Raw genomic sequence first — 10,721 nt, 5'->3', positions numbered from 1 at the left:
TCATATATGTGACCTGTCCCATTGACTCCACTTTTGTGCTTCATGCACATATTTAAACGTTTAAGGTAGTCAGGCATTGGAATGCACTGCCCAGGGAGGTGGTGGAGTCACTGACCATGAGAGTGTTCAAGAAATGTTTGGATGTGGTGTTGATGAATATGATTTAGCCAGGAAGTATTGGTAATGGTTGGACTAGATGATCTTCTAGGTCTTTTTCAACCTTGATAATTCTGTTATTCTGTGATTCTGTTTTCATAACATAGATGTATCTCCAAGACTCAGTGTGATATTTTTCATACATATGTAAACCCATCTTTTCATAGCCTAAATTTCAACAAAGCTCTCGAGCACTGTCTTATTTTCTGCCTTAAGATTTCAGTGACACCTTGCCAAGTACCTCTGGCATTTGCTCTTGTTCAGCTCCACACAGTCAGTGACTGCCCAGCCCTCCCATTTGTCAAGGTCTCTGTAAGACCTCCCTACCTTCAAGAGAGTCAGCTTAATGGGCAGGGGTACTACTTCACAGAATCACAGAATTGTAGGGGTTGGAAGGGACCTCTAGAGATCATCGAGTCCAACCCCCCTGCCAAAGCAGGCTCCCTACACCACGTCACACAGGTAGGTGTCCAGGCGGGTTTTGAATATCTCCAGAGAAGGAGACTCCACCACCTCCCTGGGCAGCCTGTTCCAGTGCTCCGTCACCCTCACTGTAAAGAAGTTCTTCCGCACATTTGTGCGGAACTTCCTATGCTGTACTTTCATCCCATTACCCCTAGTCCTGTCCCCACACACTACTGTAAAGAGACCAGACTCACCACTATGGCTCCCACACCTCAGGTATTTATAAACCTGGATCAAGTCCCCTCTCAGCCTTCTTTTCTCAAGGCTAAACAGACCCAGTTCCCTAAGTCTCTCCTCATAGGGGAGATGCTCCAGGCCCTTCACCATCTTAGTGGCCCTCCGCTGGACTCTTTCCAAGAGATCCCTGTCTTTTTTGTACTGGGGAGCCCAGAACTGGACACAATATTCCAGATGAGGCAGAGCAGAGGGGGAGGATCGCCTCCTTCAACCTGCTGGATACTTGTCCCTAAGGGCTCGGCTCCAGCCCCGTCCTGACACACAGGCCCCTCCTCACCGCCCCAAGGTAGCACGGCCATAACATGCACCATGGCTCCGCCGCCTCCCCGTGCCTTCCGGTGGCGGGCGGCGCAATGCGGAAGGGACGGAGGGGCCGGAGCGGAAGTGAGGTGCCGCCGGCTCCCGCGGCAGGGAGCGCAGCGGGCGGCAGCTGTGGCGGCCGGTGAGGAGCTGCGGGGCCGGTATTGGGGCGGGTCGGCGGCACCGCGGGCGGCTGTCGGTACGGGAGGAGCCCGCTCGGCTGTCGCTGTGGCGGGTGTCGGGCTGCGGGGGCGCCGCGGGCGCCAGACAAGATGGAGGCTCTGTCAGCGCCGCGGGCGCCGGGCAGGTGGAGGGGCGGGGGCTGCTCGACCGGTGCCGGCTCCTTGGCCGGCCGCTCCTGCCTGTGTCGTATGAGGGGGCGGAAGGTCGGTGCCGCTGTCAGCCCTCAGGTTACCGGCGTGGGGCTGCGGGAATGGAGCATGTTCGCTGCTTTCTATCCGCTCCTCTGTGCTCTGTGCATTCCTTCAGCCCCTGATATATCGGTGGGCTGCTGGTGTTTTGCGGTTTGGTATTGCTTTTTTTCATCGCTCCGAAGGAAGGTGTTACCTTTACGGCTTGTCAGCGGTCTCTCTCGTGCGGTGCTGCGATTTTCTAATCGTCAGCCGCTGCGAGGGAGGGCTTAAGTCCAGACGGAGCTCCGCGTTCGTTTATAAAGAGAAACCAAGCAGTAGGTTATCGTCTGTGTATGTTATTCCAAAGCCTCTTAGCAGCTTTACTGTTTGAAATGTAGTGTCCTTTTATACAAGGTCAGCATGAGCAAAAGGCATCGTAAAACTGAAGCTCCTGGCCCTCTGTGTTCAGCAGAAGGTTGCTGCTGCTCTAATGTGTTTGTGGCGACTAAAGGAGAACCTCATCTCCAGTTTCTCTGAGTCTAGTTTAGGTATTGCAAAAGAAATTCTGGTTGTTCTGGAGGAGATCTTAAATAAATCCTTTGTGCTGCTCTGGGCAATTATGTTTTTGCAATGCTGGCATGTTGTCTTTAAGCTATCTTTAGATATATTTGTTTTGAAACATAAAGTAAATCTCATGAGCTAGAAAGAGTGAGCATCTCTTTTCTTCTTTTTCTCTTTTTTGTTGTTAGATCTGTAAAATTCTTAGGAAAGAATGGAATTCAGACCTGTTCTGCAGAAGGTATCTGGAAGCACAGGAAGCTCTCACTAACATCATCTTGTGTTGGACAGGACTGCCAGCGATAAAGGCAAAATGGCTTTCAGTAAAGGATATCGTGTCTATCACAAGCTGGATCCGCTCCCATTCAGCGTGATAGTGGAAGCCAGAAACAGAGAAGAATGTCTCATGTTTGAATCTGGAGCCGTGGCTGTCCTCTGTAAGTCACTATGTTTTGATAAATACAATGAAAAAACTGGCAACCTTGACGTTGTGGAAGCTGTTTTTATTTATGACAGATAAGGAAGAAGCAGCAATTCTGGTTTTTATTTGCTAATGGAGATCCTTTTGATTTAAATGGAAGAAATGTTTCGTATCTTTATCTGTTGGAAAGAGAATTTTACACATTTAATTAGATTTTCATCATGAATATGTATTGCCATGTATACAAAATATTCTTCCAATATCTGCCAGCGTCTGCTTATCTTTGGTTCTGAGCAATCGTCTGCCTTTGAGTACACAATGACTCATTAAAAAGCAAAATCTGTGGTGCACTTCTTATTACAAAGTGCTGTATGCTTAAATAGTGCATCATCTTAGTTTGTTTATCTCACTTTGTATTATGACTTAGATGGGGTTTTTTTTGTTTTTAAATTGATGTTGCACCTGTGTTTTTAACCTATCACCATATATTGTGTGTTAGATCATCTCATAATAAAGTCAGTCAATGTTTTGAGCAAGATGTCTTGTATTGCATAGTCATTTTTATGTGCTTTCAGTGATAAATGCATCAAATGCTTGTGTTTTTTCAAGTCAGAGTCAAAGGAGGGCTCTAAAACAGGAAGTGCAGAAAAGATCCTTTAAACCTACAGACAGGGTCTAAAAATATACTTTGTTTTGTATTCTTCAGTACAAAGGCCTGAGCACCAGGTTGCAAAGAGTTCCTAGGCTTCTTCTTCTGGGCAACCTGATCTAGTAAAGGTGTATGTTTGGTGGCCCTGCCAGGCAGGGGGGTTGGAACTACATGATCCTTGAGGTCCCTTCCAACCCGGGTCATTCTGTGATTCTTGAATATTGTGGAAAGCTTGAGCACTGTGGATGTACTTCTTTTGAATGGATCAGTTTTGGTTGAGTTAACCCTGGTGCCCAGTGTGAGGTTGTAATGCATTGCCTGCAGCCTTACAGGGCTCACAGGTGGGTTGTTGTCTCCCCATAGGGTGCTCTGGCCCAGATAGGGTACAGTGAGCTGAGCTGGCAACATGTTCCCTCCTACATCAAGGCTGAAGGTTAGAAGTGGGTGTTCTAAAGTGGGATTGGAGATGCATTCCCTACCTTTGGTATCTGTAATTGTTTGTATGCCTGATGCACTCCTTAGCTGTGGCATTGCCTCTTTGTGAGGCACCTGGCTGTCCCTGTATCCTGCAAGTTAAGTGCTTAGAAATCAGGCCATAGTTTGTGCTGAACCGGCTGTGTGAGCTAGTGCTCTCCAGCCTGTGTCTCAATCTGTACCTTAGTTAATGTGATATTTGGAGCTGCTATGATCCGATACAGGTCCTAGCCATGGGACTTGCTAGCACAGTTGACATTACAAATGAAATTAACTCACAGTTATCAATGTCAAAAACTGTGAGTGCTTTCTTCCCATTTTTTGATATTTGTTTTTATCTGTTACAGTTTCTTCTTAATATTTGTGTAACTTATCTTGTTGACTTTGCCAGCAGTATTTGAAAGGCATTGTGTAGTGTGGTTTGGGATGGAAGTGGCTTATCATGAAGCTAAAGAACATACTTAGTAAGATCAGTACAGCATGGGAATAATGTGAAGAATTATGGAAACATTTTATTTTAGTATATGTTCAGTAATCAGTGCACTTGTTTAAGGTACCTAAGCAGGAATGTATTCAAAGTAATTTATTCTTGGAAGTTATGCTCAGAAAGTCAAAGGAGTTAATGTTTTCTTGTGCTGTGATACAGTGCAGGTAGCTGAGTAGACTGTCTTCTCTAGAAATTCACTGTTTATATCTGTGTTGAAATTCTGCCCTCTCCTATGCCTTGCATTGTAATCAAACAGGAAATGAAACCCAGAATTTCAGCAGCCTGGCTCTTCTTGGGTCCTGTACTTTGTAATAGCTTCTTCCTACTTTGTAAGAGCTGTCCTTGGTATTCTGATTGGTAGGTTGCAATACAGTAAATATTTATGCCTAGTTACAAGTAGTTACTCTAAATACTGCTTTCAGTAACTTAAGATTGTGAACTTCTTACTCTGATGGATGAGCTTATTTTCCCAATGTGTTATGCTGTGGCAGTTCATTTTAGGTTTTTTTGTTTGTTTGAGCCTAAATTCTTTACTGAATGATTCTTTTAATGGTTGTAAGACCACAATCAACCTTGATTTGATAGCAGAAAGGTGCTGAACTTCCCTTGTTTAGATTATTTTCCTTCTATTCTGCTAGAGTTTGATGGTTTCTTTATGTACGTGTATAAGATTTTATTAAATACTGAAGATTGGTTGTTTAGCCTTATGCCCTATGACAGCTCCTGCCTGGCTGTAGAATGCATAACATACGTACAACACAGTGAAATACACTTAGAATTGAAAGTGATTGATGTGACTGAGTTCTGAGAACCTCAGTGAACCTCATCTTTTGGAGTATGAATGCTCAGTAATCAGGACTTGAACTGGGCTGAGAAAAAGGAACACAAGCTTACCAATCCCTTAAATGTCATCTTAGCGGAAGTCCATCTGTCATTTTGCCGAGGGAAGGATAATGGTATTAACTTTCATCCCCTCTCCATTCAATGAAGCATTGCAAGATTAATTCAAAGAGTTTTGTTTGGCCTCTGTATGTAGTGCTCTACAATTCATATGCTGCTTGGTTTTTCAGTGTGTGCTGTACTTGTGCTGAGTGTGTTATTCAAGAAGAAAGGAAGAGGGCAGAAGGGGGTAGTTCACAGGGGTTATTGTTGCATAATCATTCAGTCTTAAAATGGAAAGAGTCCAAGCCTTGCCTCTGCTGGAAGTGGTCTGTGCACTGCTTGTAATGTGCATTAGTTACTGTGACCAAAAGCTCTGAGAAATACTTCTCTTGCCTTACATAAAAATACCCAGCACCTCTTTGATCAGCTCATGCCTAGTACCAGGTTAGCCCAGGATATTGAAGTCTGAAAGGATCCTGCCAGCCTGCTTCTCAAGGCCTTGTAAGAGCATTTGGTTTTAAATGTCAGCAGCTCGACTGCTTCTTTGTTTAGCATTTACTTGGAGGATGTCACTGATCTGTTTTTTTTAATTATTTGGCATGTAAAATAGGCGGTCTATTTATTCTATGAAACAGGAGTCTTTAATGAGGTATCTTACCTGCAGAGATTTCATTGATTGAATGGGAGATTGTTCTCTCTCCTTGTGCCTCTCTGGTGAGTCACAATGAAAGGAGTGGGAAGCTGCTTTTACTCCTGTCGCCTGTGATGAGTAAAGGAGAATGTTCTGTCATTTGGGAAAATCTGAGCCCTCAGCACAAAGAGATGGAGCTTTGTGCACATCATTGGAGTTTGGTTTCATGCAAGGCTGAAAAGGGAGCAGGTAGAAACACAAGAAGAGGCACTGTACCCACCCTGAGCTTTCTGTTGAGCTAGATGGAGGAAGAACTGCAACAGCCTACACTTGCTGCGGGTTTCCTGGTGCTATCACCCATTCACATTCCACTTCAAACACTATGATATGCTGCACTGGGAAAAGAAGTAGCAGATAGATTGTATCTATCCACAGTAGCAGACGGGGGTGTAAGCATTTTGCAAGAGGCTTTGGGTTGGTGATGGTTTAGGAAACTGAGCTACCCAGAAAAGAAACATAGTGACAGATATTCGAGTACCGCCTATGTGTGTACATAATCATAAGGGGGGATAGCACAGCATCATGCCGCTGTGTGATTTTTTTCTTTCTCGCCAAATAACACTAGTGCAGCATTTTGAGTGGAACTGCATCCCCTTAAAATTAGGGAGGGAGACCATTTCAATAGAAATTTCTACATGCTGTTTTTCATAGAATCATAGGATGGCCTGGGTTGAAAAGTACCACAATGATCATCTGGTTTCAATCCCCCTGCTTCAAAATAAGCCTTTATATATATATCAATGCGTCTATGTCTTTGTATATACATGTGTGTGTATATGTGCCTATACGTATCCTATTTTAAAATAAATAATTGTAAATAGTTAAAACTCTTCAAGTGATAGGCACTCTTTCCAGACTGCACATTATGTCAGAGAGGAAAGGTCGACTACAAGGTTTGGTAGGAACAGTTTTTGACTGTGTTGTGATATAGTTTTATGTTTGTCTGGTGGTGATCTTATATATCAATGTGAAAGGATTAGGATGGATGCAAGGGGCAATTTCCACTACACCCTGCCCCCACTCGTTACTTTTTTGTCTAAGTATAGTCTTCTGGGCCATGCCTACCCATTAAACAACATCTTAAGATGTTTTGGAAGCTTCAAGGAAGCAACAGTGACGATGGACACCTCAGTGCTTCTGGAGGAAGATATCATCTGTCCTACTGTCATCAGATGCTTCTCCCAGAATTCTGCCAGAATTTTCTCCCCTTTCAAATCTGCAAAGATGCTCAGCTCGTTACTTTCCAGACATTTTCTACAAAACTACATGATTTAACAAAGACCAAATATGTTAACCTAGCATACTCCTAGGAGATTGGTGGAGGCGGTAATTTTTGTCTGGGTGGACCTATTAGAATGGCATAATGGAGCTATAAAAATTTGGTCCATAATTCTGGAACTTTCCCTTTTCAATTCAGTACATTTTGATTTCAAAGTTAGCACAGAAGAAATAGTAAAAGGCTTGAATTTTGCCCTACTAGACATTCAATGAATGATGGTTCTTGCTAATTAAATGGCTGCTAAGGTTAGTTTACATACTTCTGGAATTACTCTGACATAATTTAGAAAAACTAATTAACATCTCTACATTTGAGATAATTCGGAAGATTTACTGCATGCTAGCATGTATTCATGTATTTAATTGGAAAACCTTGTAATTGTGCATGGTATTACAAATTATTCTGTGTAGAATTGACTTATGCAAGCAAAAGGCTTGCCTTTGTGCACAATACTTTTTACATTTTAATCAAAGCAGTTGGTACAGGGGGAAAAAAAGAAACACCTTTGATTATTAAAGCTATAGATTTTGGTTTTCAATGCAAAATATGTACTTGGGTCAGGAAGCTCAAGTGTGATTGAAAACTGTAGGCTGTTAAGTAGGGCAGCTTTATTTTTTTTTCAGTTCTCAGTGTTTAATAAGGTAAATTTTCTTAAAGTACAGTACATTTGCACAATATTGAAAGATAATTTTAAAACAACCATTCATTTGATCTGCTAATCTTTTGCAACCTTTTTGTCTTATCCCAAACGTTGTGTTTGGTGTTTATTATTTAAATGTAGTTGCTAACATCTAGAAATGTCTGTGGGTTGTTTTTTTTCCTTTTTTGGGTAGAGGTGATTTGATATTTGGTAGATCCTCCCCTCATTCTTAAGATATCACTAAATAACAGTATCATCTACATGTTTATTTGACGTGAGTTAATATACCTAATAATTTGAACTAGTCAATAAAATGGAAAAAAAAAGTCATTGTGCTGATTCAGAACAGTTCTATTAATTATGACAGATGTAAATATCAGCTGTCTTCCAATTTACTGTGAATCTGTTCACATCAACAAAGTATGAAGAGGATCAAAATGGGTCTTCAGTTGGTTGAGTTATAAGTGAAGGTGGTGACGTTAATATCTCCCATATATGGTAATGCTGAAGTATTAGTTTTCATTTAAATACTGAGATCTTAGTTGTCCTTATTTGACAAAAAGCTTGAAAATCTCAATCTTAAATGCTCAGTTAAAGAATAATATTTTAAAAAAAAACCCATATATTTTTTTAATCATACATTATTATTTTTTTATTTTTTTTTAATTTTGAGCATTTTAAAACTGCATGATATCTTTTCCCTCTTCTAATTTAAATGAGAATGGGCCTGTTTGTGAAGGAGCTATGTATAATTTCGAAAGGTATCCCATGTTCTGGTTGGAAATTGCCCTAGTTCACGTGTCGTAATGATACCTTGTGAACCCATTGAGAACAGAACTGTGGAGAGCCTAAAGGATAACTCTTAATGCAATCTTAGCTTTACAGTCCCTGTAGAGAGTGTAAAACCTTTTTTTTTTTTAACTGGGAATTAAACAGAATGGATTGTGAACCTGAAGTTGACCCAAAGACAGGGTTTTTAATGGAGTTTCCAGCCTCTAAAGTCAGTCACTTTTCTTAAACATGAGTCAGTGGCTGATAAGGTGCAGATACATGCAAGTGAGATGTGGTCTTTTAAAAATACCATGGCCTATTAATTTTTAATAAATATGACTTTACATTATTTTATTCCTTTTTGCTTGACGCTGCGAAGAGTCTTGATGGCTTTCAGTAGGAATGCATTAAAACTTGACCTGAAAACCACATTAAAGGTGTTGTGGGTTTGTTGTCTTCTTTTAGTCCTGTTAAATAATAAGTAATAGAAGCATTCTTGCTCATAACATTTTCTATCTATCGTTATACATAGGCATGTGCTTACATTATGTCTACTCTGTAGTGCCCCATACTTTGTAATTTAAAAATCTATGGACTTCTGCATTGCAGATGGAAGTTGTCATTCTAACTGCAGATTTCTGTCTTCAGAAGTTGTATGAGCCTTGACTTGTTCTTCATAGTGTTTGTTTAGCTTTTTTATTTTGTTCACATAGCTTCAATATTTGCTTACATCCAACTAATTAAAAATAAATAGAAAGGTCAATTTCTGAGAGAGAAGTGAACTCGTTAATTTGCAGGAGTTTCTGCTTTCTTTGAGTAGATATTTATATCAACTGCATGTTTTTTTCAAGGTATGGAGCTCATAAATCAAAGTCAAAAGGTTTCTCATGGCTGCAGGCTAGCCCACCATTTGGGGAAGAGATATTCTCATTTGTTAGGAATCCCAAATCCTTTCCACAGCCTGACATCATGGCCTGTCTTTGTGGTATCTAGAGCTGTCCTCAGCTGCCTTACTCCCTGCCTGGGGCAGTGGGACAGGTGCTGGCTGGGGAGGTCCCTGCCTGTAGCTCTTGACCACCAGGGAGCTGCAGGTCTTCACAGTGCCCCCACAGCTCAAGTGGGGAAAAGAAACCAGAAGGGAGAAGAACAGTGTAGCTGTGGAGGTTTATGTGATAACCATTTCTTGTCCCTTCAGTGATTTTCTGTACTTGCTAATATCAATCATCCCTACATCAAAACTATTTTAAGATTGAGTGCTGACGATGAGAGAAATCATGGAATATCTTAAGGTAGAAGGGGCCCACAAGGACCATCAAGTCCAACTCCTGCCCAAAATTTAAGCACTATGTTTGAGTATCATCCATGTGCTTCTGTCAGGCTTAATTCTATAGCCACCTCACTGGGGAGCCTGTTACAGGGCCTGACTGCCCTCTCAGTGTAGAACCTTTACCTGGTATCCAACTGGTTCACTCAGTAATAAACATGACACAAGTAAGGATGGGCCAGAACAAGGTGATCTGAACCTTCCGAGGCGTTTGCCACTTTCTCATGTGAATTTTGGCTTTAGAAAAAGATGGAGCATCAGCCAGTGCACGTGAGAGTGAGGTACTTAGGCCCTGACTGTGGAAGAGTTCACACTTAGATATAGTGTAATTGAAAACCATGGCATGAGACCTAGGTGCTTTGGGATAGTGCCTGGGAACTTGGCTGAGAGAATAATAGTTGACTGGCTATAGTAAGTTCTGGTTTCATTTTCTCTTTGTTTTTGCCACCTTTTACTGCTTTCTTAGTCTCTCTTGGCCTTTTTTGTGAATCTGAATTTGCAGAACCCACGCTACTTAATTCACTTCAGGCATTTATTTATAGAGGCTTAACAAGGATAACAGTCGCTCTGTGCAGTGAGAAAAACAGAATAAATCCACAGAAGACAAAAAAGCCCCATTGTTTTATGATATTATTAAATACTGCCAGGCTCCCCTAAGGAAAACCCTGCAAAAAGGCATTAGTTGGAAAGGAAACCTAATCTATCCTTAATAATTTGAAACGTGGAAGAGTGCAGCAGTTTTCTGCTTACCAAAAGATGAGTTTGGAAGAGTGCTTTAATCTCATTGAATGCTTAATAGAAAATTGGATTGGAAGTTGGGAGTTGTTCTTCCTAGCCTGATGGTGTTCTAGTTAAGCAAAACACAGTTTGGTGATGCTGTTAAAACTGCTATTTGTAAGCAATGTGTTTGTATGAGCTGTGGCTCGTAACACTACAGATGAGGATTTGGGGAAGAATCCTACTTCTATAGTTCTCTTTTTAATTTGGTTCTAGATTCTAGAATACAGCGTAAATAGTTGAAGAAGGATTTTTTT

The 10,721-nt window shown here is 41.4% G+C and overlaps 1 protein-coding gene across 28 annotated transcripts in view; it reads left to right on the top strand.

Annotated features, from left to right (window-relative positions):
* The first annotated feature begins 1,238 nt into the window (after positions 1-1,238).
* The window catches only part of SYNJ1 (synaptojanin 1), a 55,752-nt gene continuing 46,269 nt past the window's right edge, over positions 1,239-10,721 (top strand). For 23 of the 28 annotated variants that reach the window (XR_014939186.1, XR_014939184.1, XR_014939187.1 and 20 more), the window contains exons 1-2: positions 1,239-1,300; positions 2,361-2,506. Coding sequence is in view for 24 of the 28 variants with exons in the window: in XM_085528299.1 (XP_085384425.1) it covers positions 2,383-2,506 (124 nt within the window). In the remaining 4 variants the exon portion in view is untranslated. Of the gene's footprint in view, positions 1,301-2,260; positions 2,507-10,721 lie in introns of all 28 variants that reach the window. The other 5 variants (XM_085528326.1, XM_085528320.1, XM_085528316.1 and 2 more) reach the window with 1 other exon arrangement.

The sequence above is a fragment of the Coturnix japonica genome, chromosome 1 (genome assembly GCF_054131305.1).
Source record: "Coturnix japonica strain WE chromosome 1, WE-NBRP24, whole genome shotgun sequence".
Lineage (NCBI taxonomy): Eukaryota > Metazoa > Chordata > Aves > Galliformes > Phasianidae > Coturnix > Coturnix japonica.
The sequence above is the reverse complement of the archived record's forward strand: the minus strand, read 5'-3'. Positions and strand labels throughout refer to the sequence as shown.